The 25036-nt window shown below is 39.6% G+C and overlaps 1 protein-coding gene across 1 annotated transcript; it reads left to right on the top strand.

Moving 5' to 3' along the window:
* Positions 1-3895: 3895 nt before the first annotated feature.
* Positions 3896-23974, top strand: Dipk2a (divergent protein kinase domain 2A). Its single transcript, XM_028865992.2, has 3 exons — positions 3896-4809; positions 17326-17629; positions 21186-23974. Exons 1-3 carry the CDS (start codon positions 4153-4155, stop codon positions 21515-21517), a joined length of 1293 nt encoding a protein of 430 aa, XP_028721825.1. The 5' UTR covers positions 3896-4152; the 3' UTR covers positions 21518-23974.
* Positions 23975-25036: the final 1062 nt, after the last annotated feature.

Genomic DNA, 25036 nt, shown 5'->3' with positions numbered 1-25036 from the left:
TCTTTGTTCAGCTCATGTTTGGGCAGTCATGCTGATGAGATTTTATGGCAGTAGCTTCCCATATTACTAGGAGACACAATCTCTGTTGCTTGCCTTTCATATTCATAAAACTGGCACATTCTGGGTGTGTATTGCAGTAACTTCACTGCTAATACCATTTGTAGCCTGGATTAATATATTATTTTTATCCTAAATGGTCTATTCCTTCAGCTGTTTATTTATCTGTCCATTGAACAACCACTAACAGGAAAATCACTTGCATTAGTTACTGCTCTCTGTACTGTGGTACACACAAATTGACTTTATAGTCTTTACAACAGGGATATCCTTTACCTATATTGAATCAGATGGATACAATGTCCCAGGACATAAATGCCAGAGCACTTAATAGAATGAATATGAGGAATTAATTCTGATTATTAGGTAAGGACACATTTTCTCAATTTAATTAAAAATAATCTGTAAAATATTTCTATTATCCCAAATTTGGGTAATTCTACTAATAGTGAAATGGAAGATATTCCTCCAAATTGACTTCACATTTTGAACACTATAGCCATAAGATAGCATACATTTAAATGTACACTTTCTCTGTAAATAGTATAAATAATAAGCTTTTATGTTTAAAATCACACTACATAAGAGAATTCTGTAGGCATTTTTTTAAACTGCTCATTAACATTTGGAGGGGGCTAATTCCCTGTTGTAGTGTTTTGTACAATGTAGCATACTTCTAGAAACCAATAGCATTCCACTCCCCATTTTGTAGTGGATATTTGTTCTATGACCCTGAAGTACAGCCCTAGAGATGTAGCAGAAAACTGCTCTACCTGCCTATGACCTTGAAGTATATGCCTCTGAGGCGTGGCCTCTTGGCTACCCTTGAGACCTGAGATGCACATACACTTGCTGTTCGCTCCCTCGTGGGACTTGGATGCAGGACTGATTTAGATGGCAGGAACCATGTGAGACTGTGCCCCAGCATTCCAGAACCTGTGACAATTCTGTTCTGTAGAGTGAGTTTTTCTCCCCTAATAAATTCCTTTGCCCTTTAAGCAGACTCTGTGGATTTCTCACATTACCATTTATTTGACAACAAAAATGTCTCCAGACAATAATGCAACAGAAAACACTGACCACAAAAGTAGATGACTGGGAGACTGGAGAGGTGGTTCAGAGGTTAAGAGCACTTAACTGCTCTTGCAGAGGACCAGGGTTTGGGCCTAAGCACTGACATGGTGGCCCACACCACTCTGTAACTTCAGCTCCATGGAAATCTGATGACTCTTCTGACTTTCCAGGGTTGCTGCATGAACATGGTTCACACACATCCACTCAGGCACCAGTGAGTGGTACATACACACACATACATAAAATTAAAGTATTTTTAAATTAGATGACTGGAATCAAAGCACCGTGGGCTTGGGTAGTTGAGATGACTCAGCAAGTAATGGTGCTTGCAGCCAAGTTTGACTATCTGAACTCCTAAGAGCCATGAATCCACATGGTAGAGGGAAAAAACTGATTTCTGCAAGTTGTCCTCTGACCTCCACCCCAACCGCAGTGACACACACACAAATAAATAAATAAAATTATTTAAACCACTTCAGTCTTTAATTATACCAGACACATTTGTAACAATAGCAGTCACACTGGAAATAACATTGCCATTATTTAAAATAATGATCAAGAACTTTGGCTTGCAGTTTATGATCCATTAGCTAAAAGCATCCCATAGTTTACTGGAAAGGGGGAGAAAAGCACATTAATACTTACCGAAATTTTCCAATCTCCGAGTTTATCTCCTGTCTCTAAAACTTTTCCTTTGCAAAAGTTACTAAATTCTTGAAGACTATCTTAATATCTAGAAAATTTAATTGCAAAAACTTCAGACAGCTCAATGTGGTTTGTCATGTCTCTAAATGCTCACTTCACTCTTAGGAGACTGAGGCAGAGAGGTCACGAACACCAGACTTACTCCTTAAGTTCAGAACTGTTAAACAAATATAAACTAATTTTAAGCAAAGAACCAAAAGGGCCCCCACAAACAACTTGTATAAAGTCATAACCTTGTTTGTTTGTACCGATAAAATGATGCCAATTTAATATTTTGGTTTTGTTTGTTTTAAAGTAATCCCACACACTGTCTAGTATTAAACTGACCTCTGAGGCATGCGGAAGGGGTGTTGAAGACAATACACAGGTTAGTAATTACAACTTCGCTTACAACTGCCAAGGCAGCACCAATGAACCATACAGTTCAAGTCTCCAGTCACTCCAGACACTTCAGAGGAAAGTTCATTGGAGCTTTCGCTTACATAACTTATCATATGGACTGGGGGGATGCTTGATGGGCAAGTTAAATCAAAATTCTGCCAAAGGAAGCATGGGATGCTCCTCTGTATCAGCCACATTTCTCAGTCACTCTGTGTAAGTTTTTAACATCTTAAAATTTGTATTCTGTAGCAGCATGTAAAAATCACTACCACGTTAAACATATTCTAAGAATTCCTGCATAACAAAGTCTGAACTCCTACACAACAAGGTACAAAACATTAACCTCACCAGTATTCTTCCAGAGCACGAGTCTACATGTTATCATCAAATTCAGGGAAGTGATCCACAATCTAGAATAGATAACTCTCATTGTCTCAGAGTTTATCTCTACATACCCGTGCCTGTGATTTTCCTATCTGACCTCTAAAACTAACGCAGTAAGTCTATTTGACAGCGTACCAAGAGCTAGCTATCACGTGAGTGCTAAAAGTTAAAAAGTGTTCTAATAGAACCTATTTTCAAGTTACTGCCGAAGAGCCCAGACCTTCTTCTAAAACTCAACGCGCTTTAGGCCACTCTATTTCCGTAACTTGGTGTCGGTTTGAGATAATCAGCCAGCACAGGTACCACACCTGACAACCCAGGGTCCCCAAGGCCATCGCTACAGCAACGCGTCCTGGCAGCTAGACAGGCCTGGGCCCAGCACGCGGAGCTTGGGGAGGGAAGCGGGCTCCTCGGGGACCCGCCTGGCGGCGCCGGTGAGGAAGGCTGCAGGACGCCAGGACCTCATCCTGCCAGTGCTCACTCAGCGAAACTGTACATGCCTCCGCAGATACCATGCCAGCCCCGCAGCGATGGCCCGGAGCCGCTGCAGCTTTTCGCCCCGTCTGCCCACAGGCCCCACCGCGCTAGGAAGCGCGCGACCCGAGGCTCCTGCCCGTCCAAGGACCCCGCCCCTGCCCACGCGCGCGACACACCATATAAGGCCCGGAGCAGGCGGCCCGGCCCCGCCCCCCAGGCTCTGGCCCCGCCCCGCCCCGCTCCGGCCCCGCCCCCTCGGTCTCGGTCCCGCCTCCGCCTCCGCCCGCTCCGGGGAAGCGGAGGCTGTGCTCCCGTAGTGCACTTTTCTCTCCGCCCTCTCCCTTCGGAGAGCCTTTCCACAAAGGCCTCCGGCGCGCCCGGGGAGCCCGACCGTCACACAAGAGTAACCGTTACTGAAGGGCTCCGGCTGCGGAGCTGGCGAGCTCCGCCCTCCCGGGCGCGCCTTCCATCCGTTTCCCACCCCCCCCACCCCCGCCCATCTCCACCCCCGCCTCCCCGCGAGCCCGCGCTGACGCTTCCCAGCGGCGCGCTCAGACCCGCCCCCGGCTCCGCCCTCGCTCCCGGGCGTGCCCGCGCGTGGGGCCCGCCGCATCCACCCCTCTTCACACCGTAGCTTCTCGAGTGTGAGGCGTCCGGGCTCCTCACCGCCACCCCACCCCCGCGCGCGCGCGCCGCTCGCCCGGGACCAACCGGCGCAGCTCTAGCGTCCCGGGCCGGGCGGGAGTGCGCGTGCGCGCGGCCGCGGCGGGCAACCCCCCCCTCCCTCCCCAACTCCCCGTCTCTCCTTCCCTCCTCCTCCCCTCCCTCCGCGCCTCTATAACTTGGCGGGCAAGGAGGCGGCGCCCGCGGAGTCGGAGGGCGGGGAGCTCGGAGGAGGGCGCCGGGAGTTGTGGAGACTGTGGACCGGGAAGTCGCCGCGCTCGGCCGGCGCAGCCCGCTCGCGGGCTCCCTCGCTGCCGCCCTCCGTCTGCGCCGCGGGCCTCGGCGCCGCCGTGGGGCGGCTCGGGGTGCGCTCGCCCGCCCCGGCCCCGGCCGCTGCCGCGCGCGGGCGGGATGTGGCGCCTGGTGCCCCTGAAGCTGGGCCGCCTGTCCCGCGCACTGAAGCTGGCGGCTCTCGGCAGCCTGTTGGTGCTGATGCTGCTGCACTCGCCGTCGCTGCTCGCCTCCTGGCAGCGCAACGAGCTCGCCGACCGGCGCTTCCTGCAGCTCAATAAGTGCCCGGCGTGCTTTGGCACGAGCTGGTGCCGCCGCTTCCTCAACGGCCAGGTGGGCTTCGAGGCGTGGGGCCGCCTGCGCCTGCTGGACTTCCTCAACGTGAAGAACGTGTACTTCGCGCAGTACGGCGAGCCCCGCGAGGGCGGCCGCCGGCGCGTGGTGCTCAAGCGCCTGGGGTCGCAGCGCGAGCTGGCGCAGCTCGACCAGAGCATCTGCAAGCGGGCCACCGGCCGGCCGCGCTGCGACCTGCTCCAGGCCATGCCCCGCACCGAGTTCGCGCGCCTCAACGGGGACGTGCGGCTGCTCACGCCGGAGGCGGTGGAGGGCTGGTCGGACCTGGTGCACTGCCCCTCGCAGCGCCTGCTCGATCGCCTGGTGCGCCGCTACGCCGAGACCAAGGACTCGGGCAGCTTCCTGCTGCGCAACCTCAAGGACTCGGAGCGCATGCAGCTGCTGCTCACCCTGGCCTTCAACCCCGAGCCGCTGGTGCTACAGGTAGGCGCGGGCCTGGGGCCGTCACCCGGGGGCTCTTCAACGCCAGAGGGAGTGCGTCCCCAACTCTCCCCAAATGCCTTCCCGCGAGTTTCCTTCCGCCCTCCTGTCGGTCCCCGTCTGGATGCCAGGTCCAGTGCTGTCGCGTGCCCTTGTACCCTTTCCAGCCTCTCCCGAGTGCTTGGACATTACGGTCACCCTTCCCTTGCTGTCCCTTCTGGCTAGCCTAACTTTCCTGAGTCTGCCTCTGTTTTATTCCTTAGCTCATCTCCCTGATAGTCACTCAGCTAGTTCTGGGACCAGGTGGGGACGATGAGATCACAGGGTGGGATGGTGGTAAGTGAAGGGGGCTAATCCGTGGGCTCGTGCTTTGCGTGGAATAAGAAGCCGAGAGATGGGAAAAAGTTAGTGTTGGATTTGGGCTGGGAAGGCTGAAGGCCAAAGTGGGCATTTGCATCCTGATCTGGTGATCTGCTCTAGTCCTGGCAATCCGGTTAAGGAAAGAATTAAAGTGTTTAGGTTTGAGCTAGGAGCGAGGAGAGGAGTTTCTGCTGGCCTCCTGCCCAACAGACGTGTTTGCTCTCCTCTGACTTTATTTTGAAAATAAATGTGCCTTCCAGGATAGAATGGAATCCTTTTGCTGGTGGCTGCAAGAAGAAAAAAGATAAGAGAAAAATCCCGTTTATCTTTGGAGTAATTTGTGTTTCTCCACACCCCACCCCCGCCGGCTAAAGTGCTGTGCCCTTGGGCAGTGATTGCAGAGGGAGGGGTGTGATCCCTCTTGACTGCAGGAAAAGTTACCAGTTCTGTACGTCAAGTACTAGAGAAAGTGATTTTAAATTAACCACAAGTAATTGATGGTGTAGTTCACACCCTTTCTCTGCTAAGAATGTCACTAATGGCTAGAGGGGTTTGGAACTTGTTTTTGTTGTTGATTGAACTATGAATAAGAATGTACTGTATTTACGGCTTTTTTTTTTTTTTAAGTTTTCTACATCCATCTTAGTCAAGAGAAATCAGCCTTGATTAGTTCAGCCACGTAGTCTTAACACGAATATTTGGTAAGATGAAGCTCTAATGTGAGTCTTAGTAAAATTTTAAGGTGCCGTTAGGATATAATGTGATGGGTCACTTTTAACGTTCAGATTGTGTGATAAATACTGTTTTATCTCTGATCGATAGTGAACAGTGTGTAAACTCAGTTAAGTTTACCTTGGAGAATTATTTTATTCATTGGTTTCCAGACTAGTGAGTCTCTAAAGGTTGAGTCCCTAAGTATAAGTATGATTACTCCTCCCTACCCCCCCTCACCCCCCAGCTATATTTGTATCAGTAAGGTTGGTCCCTGGACGAAGCTTAGCTCTGAAGTCGATAGTCAAATTCTCTGGGGTCCCCAAATTTAGCACTGAACTTAAGGTATTTACAGTTCCTGCATTTAAAATACTGAATGCCCACTGAACAATTTTTATCAGGTTGACTCTGAGTAGAGATACATTAGGAACAACTAATATTAAGATTAATATCTCAGAAACACTGTGTTTGCTTCTTTATAAACATAGGTGTCTGAACTTGAGAAACTTTGGTATGTAATCTCCACACAGCAAAGCTGCCTCTTACAGGAAGCTTTTGTGTCGTGGCAGTCTTGGCGTTTTCAGCTTGCTTCGCAGTTGAGATAGTCGAGTGTGCTTGTGTCTTGTGTCCTGACTAACTCTTCCCCACACTGCTCATTTTCATCTTTGTTGATGATGTGGCATTTTTCTCACTTTATTTGAAACCTAATGACACAATTGCTCTGGGTGAATGACTAGGTTACCAAGAGTACAGGGTAAATGTAGTATGTGAGAAAATGTGTACTAGATTGTGGCATCTTTAATTTAGACAGCCCAGCTCCCAGGGATAGTACTAATACTCCATTGTAATACCTACTTGGAAAAGACACATTTTAGAGTTCTTAATAGTGTGATAGTGGCTTTTCTTTTCTTTTTTCTTCCCCTGAGTAGACGGAGTTTGAACTAAGATCCTGGATTAGCTGCTTCCCTTACGTAAAGAAACACTTGATCTTGGGTAGAGAGCTTGAAAGTATGAATGGTATGCTTGAGAATTGTTGATGGCATAAATGAATAAGTTGGGAAGTAGATCCACATTTGTACTCAAGAATACTTCTTATATAGTAAATCAAATGATGATTTGCATTACTTTTTAGCTGTGCAGACGGTACATTTAGTACGTGCAGTTTCTATAAAGCCAGCTGTCTTGATAGTTAAGATATTGGTGCTGATAGGAAAGTCACTCACAGCTACTGCTTTACTGATGTATACTTTTGCTTCATATAGTTTTTAAAAGTGTTTTTAAGGAGCTAGGGCTTTACAGCTTAAAGACAAATCACCTTTCAGTTTTTTTCCAGGAGAGGGAGCCACTTAACGAATTTTTGGAATGCTTGATGTCAAACTAGATTTTGCTTATTGTCCAGTTAGTTATTTCTATTGTCCAAAATTTTTTTGGGGGGGGGACCTTTTGAGCTTATGTTATCAAACTGTTCTTCACAAAAGTAACAATAATAATGCTTATAAGTTAATTACTTAAAAATTACAGTACTAGTGAAAAAATGAGAATACAGATTCATTTAACTCGTTAGCTCTTCAGATTTTAAGAAACAGTGGGAAATGAAGTGCAGGGTGTCGTCTGTAAGATACACACACCTCTGTTAACTGTGGATTGTGCTGTCCCTATTTCACTGTTGCTGTTGCCTACTGGTCTCACCGGTTAGTCTGCCTTCTAGGAAAGCTGTTCTGCAACAGACTAGACAGTCCCCAGGATCTCAGTCATATCAGAAACCGTTCCCTTTACGTTTTCACCCATCAAGAGGTATATTCTCATGCCTAGCAGGCCCTCGTCCTGTGGAGGGGCAGGGAAGTATTGAGAGGCCGTTTTGTTGGGTTTTGTATGTGTAATAACCATCTTGGATCACTAGAAATGGAAGAAAAACATTGGTGTTCTGCTGGTAACTTTTCTGTTGGTATTTGTGCTTGCTGTCGGTTCTTGATGGGGGGGGGGGTGTCCTGGGTGGTGAGTATCTGGAGACGCTGAATCTCTGCCACTGTCTGGGACCCACCTAGGAGTCCTGGCAAGTGAAGAAAGCCCTTGGTTGTTTTAGGGGGAAGAGCCAAGAATTCGTTTAATTATATTATATTGGTAGAACTTTATTTGCTTACATTTTCTGAATCATGGTTTTAATAGGACTTAATTTTTATAGTATGCAATTATTATTGTTCAAGCTGTGGCTTTTAAGCTTTCCTTTTACTTGTAAAATGCAAAATATATACAGAGCATTTGTGTAGGGCTTGATGCATGGTAAACAGTGAATAAATGCTAGCATCAGGACAGAAAGGTGACTGTAATCACCTAGTGCGTTTGGTCAGCTGCCGGAAACATGGTTGGAGTGTGGATCTGACAGAATGTGAACCGAACCTGAGCTATATTGATCTCATTCGTTCTGACAGAGCCAATGGAATTTGGTAGAGAACATTCAGTAGTGTTTTGGCCTTAGCAGCAGTGTGTGTTCAGGAGGATGTACTTCCAGGTGCCTTGTTGAAAATAAGTTTTTGAAGTAGACAAAGAGGATAATGATCATTTAGATGAAAGTTAGGATAAGTTGACAAGCATTAATTTTTTATATGGTAACTTGTATTTCTCTTAAATGGGTCTGTTGAGTTAGGTCTTTTGATTCTGCTATGTTGGGGGACTCTCAGATTCTTGATTTGAGAAATTCATTTTTCTTTCTTGCTGTTGTTTCTTTTCTAAGTTTAACTAATGGATTTAGCTAATCTCTTCTAAAAGAGGATTGGAAGACTGGGGTACTAGGTCTCTGCTAGGGTGTGAGCTTGAGGCCAGAGCGAATCATCTTTGAAGCTTTTCTTCCTATCTCTAAATTTTACACACTTGTAATCAGATTTCAAAACCAAGGCAAAAATCTTCTTAAGGAGCAGAAGACTACAGAGCCTTGCATCTTGTTTAGCAGTTTCTAGAATGGATGTTTTCTACTTTGGAGATTTCAAGCAGTAGTCTATGGAGCCCCCTTCAGTTTCTCCCTCTCGCAGCTGATTTTAATAACTGGATTCCTGCATTTAGCCTTCGAAACCCTTTAGAGATTGATGCTGTGTTTTCCTTTTGGTGCTCAGCTCAGTCTTCCAGCTTCAGCCTGCAGTGCTAGGCTTGCAGCTGTGAATCTCAGGCCATGCAGGGCAGAGGGAGCACTTTTTATCAAAGTTCCTAAGCTTTTGAATCTCACCTGTGTGCTTATAATTGAGGCTTCATCAATATGTTTAACACTTGACCAAACTTCATGAAACTACAAATAAAAAAAAAAAACAACACACAATTTAATATACTTCAGGTCCAAAAATGAGGGAAGAATTTATTTATTTAAATTAGGAAAGCCAGTGAAACAGACATCCTTAAGGAAACATCACTTCATATTATTTCTACTGCATGGGCTTAGTCTGCGATCCTTACATTTGTTGCTGGGAATAGAGATCTTTTTGTCTTTGTTGGTGCTTACTCTGCTTGCTGTGGGTTGGTATTTCTGGTCTTGGGTGGCTGGTTAGTTTTCCGGGTGATTGTCAGCCTGGTTTTTGTTCAACTTTTCTACCTTGTAGCTGCTCTGACCTATGTTACTGTCATTGATTGCTTCTAAGTTTTCACAGAATGCCAACTGTACCTTCATTCCTGTACCTTCCATTCATCACCTGAATAGTAAACTAAAAATGTCCTTGGGAATGTAGAGACTTGCATTTCTTAGACACACAGTGAATTTTAAATGGTTGTGAAATAGCTTAAAGACTGAAAATGATAAGTCTAAGGTGGGGTAGATAGTTATCCATCCTAGTTATAAACCCTGCAAAGTTTTATTTTTGACCATAAACTCTTGATCTTCCTGTCCTACCTACCAAGTCCTGAGATTACAGGTATGCATCACCAAGCCTAGCCTTTGGAAAGTTTTAGGAGTTATACATTGAAATCATTTATCCAATTTATAGGTTGCAAAGAGGAGTTATCTATGTAATATTACAGAGCTTGTTAGAATTGCAGTCAAAATAATTGAATTTTGCTTGTTCATTTGGCAAATTGTCTTGTAAGGTATTTGCATTAAAAAGTTAGAGAGACTGCCCTGGGTCACAAGTAGAGCTAGCTTAGTGTTTTGGGGGCAGGGGACACACACACACACACACACACACACCAGTTACAACCATTACATTATTATAAGCCCAGAAGTGAAAGTATATACACATCATATGTCCCATTTAGGGAGGGATACCTGGGTCCATCATAAAAGTAATATATGCCTTTTTTTTTTCAGGGGAGGGGGCATTGAATACTGAAGGATTTGGGATTTTGCCAGTACAGAGGTAGATAGTCGGTGGTAGGAAGGTGGGGTCTGTGTTGAAATTGTGCCCATTTATATTCTGTAATAACATGAAGTTATTTGATGACACGGGACAAGTCACTCAAATGCTTCAGGCCCTGAGGTTTAATTAATAAAATGAGGATGTTAGTACTTACCAGACAGGATTGTTTTAAAGATGAAAGGAAACGGGACATTAAATCAATATGTGTAAAATATCTTTAATTTATAAACATAAGTCATTAGATTATATTATTTGCAAGTTTTTTAGTTTTCAGACAGCTATAATAGTTAAAAGATTATCTTTAGTACATTATGCTGATATATGTGTCAGATTACATAGTTTTTGCCTTGACAGATATTCATATACCACCTCCCTTCCATATATATGTGTGGTGTGTGTGTGTGTGTGTGTGTGTGTGTGTGTGTGTGTGTGTGTGTGTATACTTCATAGCTATTATTTCAGGCTCCAGTTTACTGGGAACAGTCATTTAAAGGGTGGGGGGAGGCGTGTTAGACATTTCTTTCATATGAGGTAAGTGGAATAGCATAACTATCATAAATACAAAATAAGTCATTTATTTTTCTTGGTAAATAAGTAATTATAATTTTATTCAGTACACTGACATTGATGAACGATATAAAAGAGAACTTACATCTGAGTTCCTATGGCATTGCTGAGTACTGCCAGCAACTGTTCTATATACCCTTGGCTCACAGCAAGAATGACAGATCAGGATGCAGTTTGTACAACTTCTGCTTTCTGGATCATTACGTTTGGGTAGTACACAAGAACAATATAATTTTAAATTTTACATATGAAGAAGAGGACAAGGAAGATCTCTGGTGATAAGAAATCAGGGCCTCAAGTGGGATCTTGTGTGGGAGTGGGGTACCCATTCGGGATGAGCTCAGAATTTATTTTCAGAGCAGCAGAGAATGAGAAATAGTTTTAGAGAGTGCGTTTAAGGAAGACGAGAGGGACAGTAACTTCTAAGATGTGCTATTGGGTTAAGATGGGAAGGGAGGGAAGTGAGTAATCTCTGCGTTCATCATTAGACTCCATTGTAAGAAAGCACAGAGAAGAAATGTGTTGGGGAATTTGTTTCATCTTAAATTTAAGACAACCAGAATCCTAATCTCCATAAACTAGCACCAGACATTTATTTAATGGTGGGAGGAGACACTACTGTTAACAGATGTTTTACTGTCCTTAAGAAGGCCTGTGCTTTGGAACCAAGGAAGTCAGTATTGTGTTAATGAAAGTAAGATCACATTCTTAGGTCATTGGATGGTAAAGAAACGTTTTTCTTATTTCTTCTATTGCTTTTTTTTTTTAACTGGGAGCAAATGTTTTCATGTAGCATTTGTACTTACACATTCAGGTTCGAAATGTGGGTAACAGTTGCTGTTTGTGCAGGAGGTAAGAAAGGATCTGTTGAGATGAGCTGCATAAAGCTTTGCCAAGTGAGTTTTGGGGGTAAATTTCTTTTTACAAGATGACTTATTTCTATATAATTTAGATAGGTTTTTGTTGTTAATGTATTTGACATTGCTTTCCAGTTTTGCATACAGCCATTTGACATGCTGTTCAGTGAATAAAACCACCTTGCTATTTTCAAAGCATTGGTTAGTGTTGGAATTTGAGGTGGGTGGAAAATGGCATTCAGAAAATGATTTCATGATAAATGAGATATATCTTGAGACTTAAAATATGTTGAGTTTGTTAGGTGTCTGCTGTATTTGTGGTAGATTTTTGGCCACTCTTTCCCAATATAAATTAAGAAGCTAAGATCTTAGAGAAAGTCTAGCAAAAATTAGGTAACTATTGAATCATCTAGTAACTTTACTGTACCCCTCTAGACAGTTCACAAAACTGTGAACATTAGTCTGTCACCAGTACAGCCCAGCTGACTAATCTGTATAAACAGCTGTTACAACATGCATTGCCACACTGGGATTTCATTCAGATTTGTGTTTTTTAAATAATTTTAAGATTGAAATTAAACCTTTACACATTTCTGTGCTATTTATAACATTTGCTTTCTTAAAATGTTCTCAAGTTTGAATCTTGTTTATTTTTTGTGTAGAAATGCTTGTTATACAAAAACTGATGGACCTTTAAGATTGTATATTTTAATGGTTGGTAGGCTTTTTGAAGTTAGTTTATATTAGGAATTCCCTCTTTAAAAAAATTAATCCTAAATGGCAGCACCATGTCTTATGTGTTTATTTGATGTTTCTTGTGAACTGCAGTTATCTATCTCCCAATACAATGCTATGAGCTCCTGAGTGATTATACAAATTGTATTCTTCTATGAAAAGATTTGGGGCAATTAAAATTTATTATGTGAAACGAATTTTGGTTACATAGGAGAAAAAGACAGGAGAACATAAGTCTTTATAAGTTGACCTTATTTTAATCTGTGGGGTTTTTTGTTGTTTGTTTGTTTGTTTGTTTTTGTTTTTCGAGGCAGGGTTTCTCTGTGTAGTTTTGGTGCCTGTCCTGGATCTCGCCCTGTAGACCAGGCTGGCCTCTAACTCACAGAGATCTGCCTGGCTCTGCTTCCTGAGTGCTGGGAGTGCTGCCCGGCGTATTTTAATCTGTTAGTCTCAGGTCATTTATAGCAAAATAGTAAGTCATTTGAGAGCTCTGTTTTCTTCCTCTGTAAAACTGGAATGATATTTGTTCCGCTGTCTTCAGTCAAGCAGTCCAAGCAAACTTTCTAAAGAACTGCTTCCCCAAATCCACATATTCATCATGAAATGTGCTTATTTTCCTGACATGTTTTAAGACATCTATGAATGACACCTTCTAATCGTGGCCAAGAACCACGCAGTCCAATCCCTTCCTTCTAGAACCTTTTAGTTCATAATGGGCTATACAAGTTTGTTAGCAAATTTTCTAAAATACATGGTATTTTGAATATGTATAACACATCCATAAATACTAATAATACAAGACTTTAAAAATTGGTGACATGTACAAAACAAATTCCAAATGCTTCATTAACCTGTTACTACCAAAGTACAAAACAAATTCATTGTATTTTAATGTTCACTAGAAAGAAAGTGGGATTCAAATATGTTGAGTTGGTTATGTGAATTATAAATCTAATTTATTCTTATTAATACAGTGTTAACTGGCCTAAAGTCCAAGGGTATTTAAAAAAAGCCAGGCCAGCTATAGTTCGTTTTGCAATAGCCAAGATAGATTTAAGGCATATTGCTACCCATTTTCAATCCAGTAGTCCACGGTTTAAGAATTTTCTCAGATTTTATAAAGGTAACTTCATATGCTATTAACACATAATGGCATTCCACAAGCACATATTATGATACAAAATAACTTCAGATTATTTCCATTACATGATCTCTATTTAGGCCAAGCCCAAGTGTGCTATTAGACCGACTATAGATGTGGTAAGTACATCCCAGGCTTATGTTAACATAGGAAACCGTGTTCTTGGTGAAAAGAATTGCCCATGAAGCTGTAGCAAATGATTGAGAGAAGTAGCTTGACTGTTGGAGTCTGGAGTGGGAGGAGGAAGGAGTGTGTTCAGGTATTGAGAAGTAGAGGTTGAGGTGGACAGTTGAGTCTACCTTTATCATTTCAAACCCATTATTATATGCTGTACAGTATTTTTTGTATTGGTGTAGAAATTTTGTTTAAGACTGTACGTTACAGAAAGTGTAATACCTCTGAATTTTCTTGTCTTTTTCCATAATCTTGACATGTAAGTTGTATATGAACTCCATGAGCTTTTTTGTTGTTGTGTTTTTGTTTTTTTGTATAGTGGAAGATGACTTTAGTAAATTTCTGGCTTTTAGATAGTGTCAGTGTGTCCATTGTTATTATTGACATCACTTGAATTTTGTGGTAGTCAAATAACTTATGGTTTTATTGCCCAAGAATAAACAAAATGCCTAAACATGATAATTTGTATTGCATTTCAAGATCAAAATACTTTATTTTTCAAGTTAATAGAAGGCATTTATAATATTTAGATCTTAGCAGTTAACCGTGCTTAGATGCTTAGATTAGTTCTTTCAATTAAGCTCCGTCTGTCTCTGTGGATCTCAGTCTTTTCCAGGGCCTTACATAATGTACAAGTGTTCTATTACAGCACTACATGCTACATAAAAGTAATTTCTATGTTTACATTAATGTTAGATAGTTGTCTTTGTGCTGCCACTAACTTAATTTTTGAAACACACTTACGGAAAAGCAAACATGCAGATTTAGAGCTGTTTTGTCCTTTTCTGTGGTCTTTATTTTTATAACATCGGTCTCTATGTTTTATACATGCATTCGTACCTTACCAACATTTAGAAATAATAGTTGAGAGCCCCTCCTAGATCTGCAGTTGATACTGCTCTAAGTCTGAAGTTCCTCTCCTTTGCTTGAGAAATGTTTTCATGTTTTTTTCAGTTGTAAATAATTCAATAAAATAATTGCATATTTCAGATTAAGTGAAATACTCTCGTTCTAGACAATTTGAATATCTGGTTTTCAAATTTTTGGTTTAAGTCAAGAAATCTAGGCCTCCATAGTAAGCTTCTTAATCTAGGTTACTGTGCTATATACCTATAGGAGTTCGCTAATCAGAAGAGAAAAAACCCTCATTTTTAATATTACTTTATATTTAACAAATCCAAGTTACAAATGTCTCTCAAATTCTGCTTGGCTATGGTATTTTGCTTGTAAGCCAGAATTGTTTTAAATGAAATTATATAAGTATCTTGGCTTCCAACCCTGAGCCTTTTTTTTTTTTTTTTTTTTTTTTTTTTTTTTTTTTTTTTTTTTTTTTTTTTTTTGGTACCGCAGTGTGTTTAATAAAAATTAGTTCTCATTAATGAAGAGTATTTTGACTATACAATGAAAAAATACTGTCTTATGAGCAAATGGTGTGACTTCACTGATTAAAGTTCTTCCAAAAGATTAGGTAGCAAACTACATGAAAGAATTGTGGTGCTCTTCTTAAAATGAGGCATAAGATTTCAGTTAAAGATTGTCAGAAATCACTATGCTAATACAAAAGTCGTTTAGTGTGACATTTGTTCATATATTTTACCCTCCTCTATGAGGGGCGCGGGTAATGAAGTGTACATTTGACTGTTGTTTGCCAGTTGGAAAGGCTCCAAAAACAAGGAGGCATTTGTACATGTGCAGATGTTGGCTGGGATCCCTTTTCTCTTGTTGTCAAAGACCATTTTATTTTCACAAAGATATGCTTGTGTCTGTTCTACAATATGGCGCGTGAATAGTACAGTGTATGGAGGTAGTTTTGTTTTACTTTTTACATGACAAAATAATGTAATTCCACATTCTTACATAATTTTTAATGTTCCATTTTCATGTATTCATGCATTCACACTTCTGAGAAATAACTAAGTCTATTGTAGTCCTTTGTCTAACAAAAATGTCAATGTTATGGGGTATTTTAAATTGTGAGCAAAGTTGAAATAGTGTGTGGTTTGTGAACAGTTTTTGCACTGTACATTTCACATGAGCAATCGGTCACTTTTTCTCAGTGCCCAAAATTTAAAAAAAAAAATTGTTAAGGATTAAAAACATGTTTACCTCTAATTTCTAAGGGCTAAGTAGTTGTTGACTGTTCCCAAAGTGAATCCATTAATTTACTATATTTAAGATCCATGGTATCTTTCCATGTAATTAGTATTTTGTCATAAAATATTTAAATTTAAAAGTAAAAGTTGTATATGCAAAGTATGATTGCTGTCTACTTATAGACCTAAAGGGGGCATAAGTGAGAACTGGGAATTTCAGGTGAGGTTTCATTCTAAAGATGTTTCTTGTTCTAGCATAAAGATTTTAAAGTACAGATAGTCTGTTTGGACAATTCAAGATTTAGGCAAAATTATCACTTTTTTTTTTTGAACAAGGAGGGCCACATCTCTGACTCTTTAAACGTATGTACATTATTCAGGTTTCAGTAATAGAAGTGGGCTGCTGCATTTTCTCTGTGATGCTGTAAGGTTGTTCTTACTGTCTCCTGGCTCACTTTCACTCTCCTTTAGTGCTGGTGTGAGTATAATCTCATTTTTTTTCCAGCTAAGAAGTACAAGAATGACACAAACCTGACATAGTAGTAATTCTACATGTGAAACTTACAAAAACTCTTAGCATGTTGTTTTTTGTTTGTTTGTTTCCCTCCAGTAGTCATTTCTGTAGTGGCACATTTTAGCAGTAGAAAGTATCTTCAATGGGACTGGGAGTGTTGCTCAGTGGTAGAGTGTCTGGCATGCACAGGGCCCTGAGCTACCCAGGGCCCTGAGCTACCCACCCAGAATGGGATCATGGGCAGATCTAGTTGATAACTAAGTTGGAAATGACTTATTTATGGTTATAAAAGCATTACTTTTGATTTGGAACTAGAATCTTCCCAATAGTTAAAAAGCCCATTAGAAAATCTCACTATTGTGAAAAAGTTACTTTGAGGCTTGGGCAAGGGGGAAAAGGAAACAAGATTAATAATACAAGACCATAGATGCTTAGGATGGAGGTTGTGTTAACCAAGATCAGTTTATTCTTTCCCATCTTGGCTATTGGTAAAAGTCCAAGAATCCTTCTCAACATTCTCTTGACTGCTTCTGAATTGGTTAAGCCTCTAGGACTGTAGAAACTTTAGTAACTAACACCATATGATTTGTTCAGTGTCTGGTCTTCTAAAATAAAAGCCTGTGGCTAAACAGAGCCTCTATAGTTCACCCTTATTGTCCACATAGCACAGTGCCTAATCAGGTAAATAATTACTGGTTAGTGTATTTTCAAGACTGTCCATTCAAAAGAAACTGTTGTTTTGCTTTCATGTGTAGAATAAAAAGATAGAGAAAAATATAAATATTTTTAGAATTGGTAATACAGTGTTTCTTGCCTTATATTCCAAGATACTGAAAAGTAATACTTGTCACAGATTTCACATAAAAAAAATTTCCACACTTTTTTGGGGGTCTATAGTAATGGTATGAGTTAGGAGGGAAAATGAAGCTTATACTGAAGAACTGTACCTAGTAGGAATCTACTGAGAGCATCTGGGGAGAGGCTAAGGTAACTTCATCAGACTGTCTCATAATATTAAGAAATTCTTTTGTAGAGTTTTCCATCTGATGAAGGTTGGCCATTTGCAAAATATCTTGGAGCTTGTGGAAGAATGGTTGCTGTAAATTATGTTGGAGAAGAACTGTGGAGTTACTTTAATGCACCATGGGAGAAAAGAGTTGACCTTGCTTGGCAGTTAATGGAAATAGCAGAACAACTTACAAACAATGACTTTGAATTTGCACTCTACCTCCTGGACGTCAGCTTTGACAATTTTGCAGTTGGTCCTCGAGATGGGAAGGTAATCATTGTGGATGCTGAAAACGTTTTAGTTGCTGACAAAAGACTAATTAGACAAAGTAAGTATTTAATTTTCATATTTGTCTTTTGTACATTTCCATGTTTAAATGTTATATTCATAATAAAAACTTAAGTTTCTTCTTAAGATGACAGTCTTGTGTCTTTTTAAAATTTTTGTATAACCAGGATCAACAAATATTTGTTATACTTCTAATTAAGTTTTCTCCATATTTAGTAAAATCCCATGTTTAAATGAATTACACCCCCCTCCCCACCCTCTTGTGGAGTCTGTGGAGGTATGTGTACATGTAGGCACATCTTTTGCATACTGTGTTCTATGGTTTAGGACACAGCTTCTTAAACTGGGTCACGACCTCAAGGGGTTGCATAACCAATTGTAGGGGTTGTGAAAAAAATGTAGCAATAGTCAAAGGATTTTAAGTTGTGTAAGAAGCAAAAATTAATTCAAAATCAACTACATAATGAATCAGAGACATTTATACCAGAGAGTGCTTGTGTTGTATCACCTAACTTCACTGCAGCCTAGATTCTGAACACTGTGTGTGCTATGCAAAGCACAGGACGTACTATCATTCCACATGGTCTTTGCTACCTAGAATACCTTGTTGCATACTGGAGACTATTGTGTCTTATGAATTGCAAACAATTCATGTAAAATATAGAAATGTTGGACTACAGAAAACTTGCTGTTTTCCTACAGTTGTTCCGTGGCATATAAATATCAAATTAGTATATTTTTATATTGTATTATGTTAGAATATTTGATATTAAAAATGACTGTTTGAATTGCTGGCTTAAGTTTTCATTAAAAAATCAGTTTGGGTTTGGGATTAGGAGAGATTGCTAGCAGTTTCTGAAATGACTAGAAACATAATTCTGCCATTTTCTAGTATGTATTTATACACAGTGGCATTCCCAGTATTGACTCTTATTACAAATTCAAAATATCCATCAGCTCTGGAAAATATTGAAATGCTATGTGCTCTGCAATATTAGACACAACATTAGATACTCAAATGAGAGCTAATTCTTACATTAAAAATAAACACATTCATCTCATTAATAGGAAATTTTTCTTTCTTTAATAAGTGGTGCAACTATAGCTAATAATTGTTTTAGAATAATTTATGTTTTTTTTAATCAGTAAATGTTTGGTTTCTGTTCCTATACATTCAGTGTTGTATAAACATTTCTTGAGCAAAAGGAGGTTATGTATGGAAAAAGTTGCAAGGACTTGTTTAATGCAAAAGGAAGTTTATGCTGTTACAGCTCATCAAAGTGTCAGCTTTAGTGGAGGCTTCATTTCTCTGCAGGGCCTTACAGGAATGTTGTGTTTTTTTCTTCTCTGGGGTTCTCATAGTGATGGTTTTGTCTTATTTTTAACTTGGATGGTGTCTAGCACTGCAGATCTGGCCTCAGTCTAATGTTATGATTATTATATCTCAGTCCATTTGTTTGTGAGCTCTCTGTATAATTGGTAGGTAATATATAGGAAATGTTTTGAAATTCAAATACCATAGTAATTTCATCATGTGAAGGATAAATAAAGCCTATATTCTAGAAGTAATTTGACTAGAAAAAGAAATGTTAGGGAAGTCACGCTCTCTCCTGAATCCTAACATTCAAGCAGGTAGCTTAGTAGCATCACAAGTTTGAGGCCAGCTTAGGGTACATACTGAGTTAGAGGCCATCCTGGGCTACAGTGAGATCTTATCTCAACCCAAAAAACCCAAGAGTTGTTGGAGAATCTTAACTTTCTTAGCTTACCTCAACTCCTGACATAAGGGATATGAATAACTTTAGGTTACCTTTCAGAATTCCCAAGTTGTGGTACCTGGCCCATGTGGCTGACCTGCATTTTCTATGATCATTACAGTCATACTTAGCGCTTTCTTTTTTTAACATCCTGTTCAGATTCTATACTCACCAAGCTCTCTTCTGATGATCTCTTACTCATGGATCCTTCCACAGGGAATGAATACCCTACTTGAGGGTCCTGCTCCCCTCTTCCTTTTCATATATTTGTGACTATTGTAGGATTGTATGTCATGCTTTATGTTTTTAAAAGTTGTAGTCTTCAGAGCGGTGATGGTGCACACCTTTAATCCCAGCACTCAGGAGGCAGAGGCAGGTGGATCTCTGTAAATTCAAGGCCAGCGTATTCTACAGAGTGAGATCCGGGACAGACAGCCAGGGATACATGGAGAAACCCTGTCTCAACAAAACAAAAAAAAATTGTATCCTACTTTCTCCTAGCTAATGACAACAGCTTTCCTTGGCTTAAGTGGTTCTGATGACCTCTTATTGTTCTGGTAGAATCCAGATTTCTTACAGGGCACAGTATGTATGACTTTATCCTGCTATGCTTCATTTTAGTATCTGTCCATTATCCTTGATGCCTCAGGAATAATAAATAGCCTTTTGTTCCCCTAGATGAATCTTTTGCTTTTGGGCTTTCCTGAGTGCATTTTCCTGAGTGCATAAGGAGCCTCATTTCTGTTTTGCACACACTAGTTACTTGCTCTTTAAGCCTTGACTTCACCAAGCATATGCTTACTTTTGTGTTCTCTTATATGTGTTAGTCTTCTGAATTTAAACCCAAAAGTTCAAATCTAGTTCCATTCACATAAATGACAGGCGCACCTGAATGTCTTATAGCTATTTTATAATATAAAATATTTACACCATTATGTTACTATTACCTGTCCTGCCATCCAGGTAGAACCTTGAACTTTGCTCACTAAGTTTTAATTTTTGTCTCAAATATTTGTTTGATTTGGCTTTCCTTTCTGGACCTTCTTTAGTTGTTATGGTAACTTTTTAAAGTTACATTTATTTGTGTGTTTGTGGGTGTTTATATGTGGGTGTGGGAATGCTATGGTATATGTATGGAGACATGGTGTATATATGGAGGACAACTTGTGAAAATCTCTTGTCTCCTTCTATCATATGGGTCATCAGGCTTACCTTTATCTGCTCAGCCATCTCACAGGACTGCTATGATCATCCTTGTCCCTCCTGTCTGTAGAAAGTTACTTTCTACAGCATATGACCATGCAAGTTACAGTTTGTTTATTTTAGAGTCACTTGAATCTGTTTCCTGGTACTTGTCTCACATTCTAGCTGCAGTTCTGTTCTCTCAGCCAGGTGGACCAGTGTTCCTATGTTCATCCCTTTGCAGATACTGCACTGTGGGCTACAATGCTATTTTTCTCTCATTTCTTGATTTGTTATCTTTAAGATCTAAATCAGGCGTTCTTATGTAGCCTTCTGATGCTCCAGGCAGAAATCTAGATCTGTCCAGTCTTGTAGCATTTGATGATGCTTTATGATCCTTTTTATATTAGAGAAAATCCTAGATGAACCTGAAAAATGGTAGGGATCTTGTTTGATCCTTCTACCTGAGATGTCAATAAATGACATTTTGTGAATTAATATGTAAATTATTTATGAATTTTATTAATCAATATATTATTTAAATTTGCCAAATAATTTATGTAATAAAGTATAGAATAAATATATGGTAATGGGGTGTTCTGTTAAGAGAACAGTAAGAAGGTTTTCAAATAAACTTTTCTGACTTTTCTCTCACAGATAAGCCTGAGAACTGGGATGTATGGTATGAAAGCAAGTTTGACGACTGTGACAAGGAGGCTTGCTTATCATTTTCAAAAGAAATTCTTTGTGCTCGTGTCACTGTGGACCACAATTACTATGCCGTTTGTCAGAACCTCTTGTCTAGACATGCCACCTGGCGTGGCACTTCTGGAGGACTCCTTCATGATCCACCAAGTGAAATTGCCAAAGATGGCCGACTGGAGGCCTTGCTGGATGAGTGTGCCAACCCCAAGAAGCGCTATGGCCGATTCCAGGCTGCGAAAGAACTGCGCGGATATCTAGCACAATTAAGTCACAACGCGAGGTAGTAGATGGTGATCTTTTCTTTTCCTTTGCTGAAATAGCACTGGCAAAACTAAACCACCAAAAAACTGCCTAGAACAAAACAAAATGTGCAAGTATTACATCAGAGGATAATGAACTTGTTCTGATAGATCTTACATTAACATCCATCAAGATAAGACATTACTATACATCAAAGTTCACACGATGCTTCTGAGAGTCTGTTCTTCACTTTGGAGACTTGAGATACCGTTGACTGCTTTCCCCCTTCCCATACCTGAGTGGATTAATGATATTGTTACACTATTGGAAAGGAGTCTGATAGTTACATGGCTTGTGTATCAAAGGGTACTTGGTACTTAGTTTGCATTTCTATCACGATTTTGTGAATCTCTTGCATTTACTTTGAATGTCAAGTTAGATCGGCCTGTTTTATAGGCCACCTTTTCCTTCTGATGTGTAAAATTATTTTCCATTTTTTTTTAAGTTTTACACACCCAGGTTACTATAGGTGTTTGCTTAAATTTTAATATAAGTAGTTTTCATTCAGTGCTATGCGATACATACTTTACTGTTAGAGCAGGACTCCCAGGTTTACTGTTTTTACAGAGATCTTAGTATTTCGTTATGTAAATAATTTACCTCCCCTCAACCTTCTGTGCTTCATTGCATGATATAATTTCAGGTTATTTAAGAGTTTAATCCCTCAATGCCAGTAATTATAAGTATACACTGAACATGACGTTCAACATATGCTACAAAATGTCACTGCGTCCTTTGTGAAAAGGCTTTAAGAAGAATACACTAGCAGTCTACACTTTGATAACATTGAAGAAACAATAAAATTCAATGTTTTTAAATGCTAACTAGTCCAAGATAGTAATGCATATGCCAAAGAAATATTAGACACATTCCATGTTTAGAACTGAAAATAGAATTGGTCAATTCTTAGCCCACTTCAGTGTTTTAGCTGTCACTTTTAAATTAAGATCTATCTGTTCCTTTAATGTTGACAGTTGAGCTACTGCTTTAAGAAAATGTATAACTTAAAGATCTTGTACCATTTTATTCATTGGTAGGTTTCTCAAAATGAACACAGTAATCAGTGTTAGAATTTAATTAGGCATCAGAACCTTTTACTTATTGATATATTTATAATTTTTACTGTAAAGCTTGTCTGCCCACTGTGATCTTCTTTACCCAATTGCTAAATATTAGAACATCAAATTTCAATATGTGAGTAGAAAGATTAACAAATAATATGTAAAATTTTTGTCTATTTAAAAACTGTTCTATGTAAAAGTTGACTCTCAATAGCACAGGCAATATTTTTCTGTTTGAAGTTGTTTCATTGGTTTGCAGTAGAGTTTGGGGTAGTGTGCAGTAGTGGGTTCTGGATTGACTTACTGAAATCAGAAAGTGATTAAAACATGCACAACCAAAGCCAAGCTTGTCCTTTTCATTCATTCAGCAACTATTTATTGATCATCCATTCTGTACTAGGTGCATTCATAGCTGCTATACACCATCTAAACATGACGTGGTCAAGTAACTTATCAACTATATTAGCATAAGTACTTCTTAAGTTGATTCATTATTTAGGGTGACACTTTTCATGTTATTTGATTATTGTGATGGAAATTCTCTTTCTACCATCTTAAATTAGTTTCTTATCCCAAAGTGAAGGAAGATGGGGATAAAGTTAATCCAAGTTTAAAAATGGGAAGGCCAAGGGTAAGAGATCTCCATTATAAACAGATTGCATTGTATTGCTTCTTATACATCAGTATATTGCATAGCTCTCAATGAAACATTCAAGATTTTGGTAATCTAACTTTTTAATCTAACTTCGAAAAATTTTTGAGAGTAAGAAAAATCATCAACACTCCTTTGCTTCTTCCTTAGAACTACACTAAAATATACAATTTCAAAACAGCACCATTATATTTTCTACATATTCATAACATGGAGGCTGGAACTCACAGGAGCTGTCTGTGGGTCCAGAGCTTCCTACTTTTGGTGAGTGATTGTGGTTGTGATTACAGAGCAGGAAGTGAAGAAGCTCTCCGGAGAGTGATGGCTACTTCAGGTATAACCACCATGAGAGATTATGTGGAATTTCTTTTCTCTTTGGAGAAGGCTGAGAAGATAGTACAAGAATTAGGAATTTTAAATTACAGGGAAAAAATATGTATGTGAAAAGCAATAAATATTTTGTTCTCTTTGCTATCAAGATGTTCACATTCAGATATTTATTATACAGCAGCAATTTATATTTTTAATCATTGCCCATTAATAGACACGGTAAAATATTTTTGAATCAAACATTTGGGGTTTGTATGTGCATTTAAATTGTCTTTTGTACTGTACGTTACTGTTTAATTTGAATATTTTATCAGAACTGTCTCCCTGTGCCTTTATAAAATATAAAGTTGTCTCTGCAACTTTTAATGATCTTAATAAAGAATACTTTAAGAACCATACTTTGCAGACTCTGTCTTCAACTATTCAAGTTTTTCTTGAATAAGAAAAAATCATTCCTGTCCCCACACATGCACTTTTGTTACAGTCTTTGGAAATTGCCTTGATTGGGTGTAAGCTGAGCTCAAACTGTATGTTTTCTTTTTCTGTAATAGTAACCCTTTAAAACTTACTACTAAGAACTGGAAAAAAAAGAAGCTTAGGAATTTTCAAATGTTCACAAGAGAATTATATAATGTTCATAGCTAGTATACTCCTTCCAAAGTTATCAACATTACTAAACTTCTTTCATCTTCATCAAAATCTGCTTCCCCCAGCTCATTTTGAAGCAAATTTAGCTGTGTCGTTTTATTCAGGAGTATCATTAAGTGTGTTATCTTCCAACAAAGCCACAGTGTAATTAATCAAAAATGAACAGTAATGCCTCAGTGTTGCCAAAGCAGAAAGTTTTTTTAAAAAACCTTCTACTACAAGAATTCTGAACCACAGGCTGAATAGATGGAGCAACTTCATGACCAAGGGAGATGGTAACCAAAGTGGATTGAGACATATTCAGTATGTACATCTCTGAATTCAAGTGATACTGAAAACAGCAGCCCAAATCAGCACCAAATCAATTATGCCACGTTTTAGAGGATATTGAAGAGTTACTGGCAAAACTGGTGGATAGAATAAAAAGAAGCCTCTTGCTTTATCTCTGGAAAAATCAAATGACACCAGGAAATTTTTGCAGAACACCTAGGATTCCAGTTGATAAATGCACTGTTAGCATAAGGTTGCAATTCCTGATACATTAGCAAGTCTAAATAGTGGTCATACTAAAGCTATTGAAAGTTGATAGCACATTCATGGATCAGGATGGCAATTGGACCTGCAGTCCGACCTTACAATAACAGTTCTGATAAGACTCAGTGGCAAGTGCCCAGTGACACCTGTGAAATGTCTTGCCAGAAAAGAACCAGTAATGTGGAATCTGGCCCCTAATCCGTCCATTAATAAAAAGTATAACAGGAAACTAATAAAAGAATAGAGTTGGGTATAGGCAAAATTCAGATTCAGAAGTG

Source organism: Peromyscus leucopus, chromosome 7 (assembly GCF_004664715.2).
Source record: "Peromyscus leucopus breed LL Stock chromosome 7, UCI_PerLeu_2.1, whole genome shotgun sequence".
Taxonomy (NCBI): domain Eukaryota; kingdom Metazoa; phylum Chordata; class Mammalia; order Rodentia; family Cricetidae; genus Peromyscus; species Peromyscus leucopus.
The sequence above is the reverse complement of the archived record's forward strand: the minus strand, read 5'-3'. Positions and strand labels throughout refer to the sequence as shown.

Excerpts from the sequence above, each read along its gene's own strand:
- Dipk2a (XM_028865992.2), top strand. The coding sequence starts at position 4,153 with ATGTGGCGCCTGGTGCCCCTGAAGCTGGGCCGCCTGTCCCGCGCACTG. Across the intron at positions 4,810-17,325 it reads CCGAGCCGCTGGTGCTACAG|AGTTTTCCATCTGATGAAGG; the intron begins GTAGGCGCGGGC and ends ATTCTTTTGTAG. Across the intron at positions 17,630-21,185 it reads CAAAAGACTAATTAGACAAA|ATAAGCCTGAGAACTGGGAT; the intron begins GTAAGTATTTAA and ends TTTCTCTCACAG.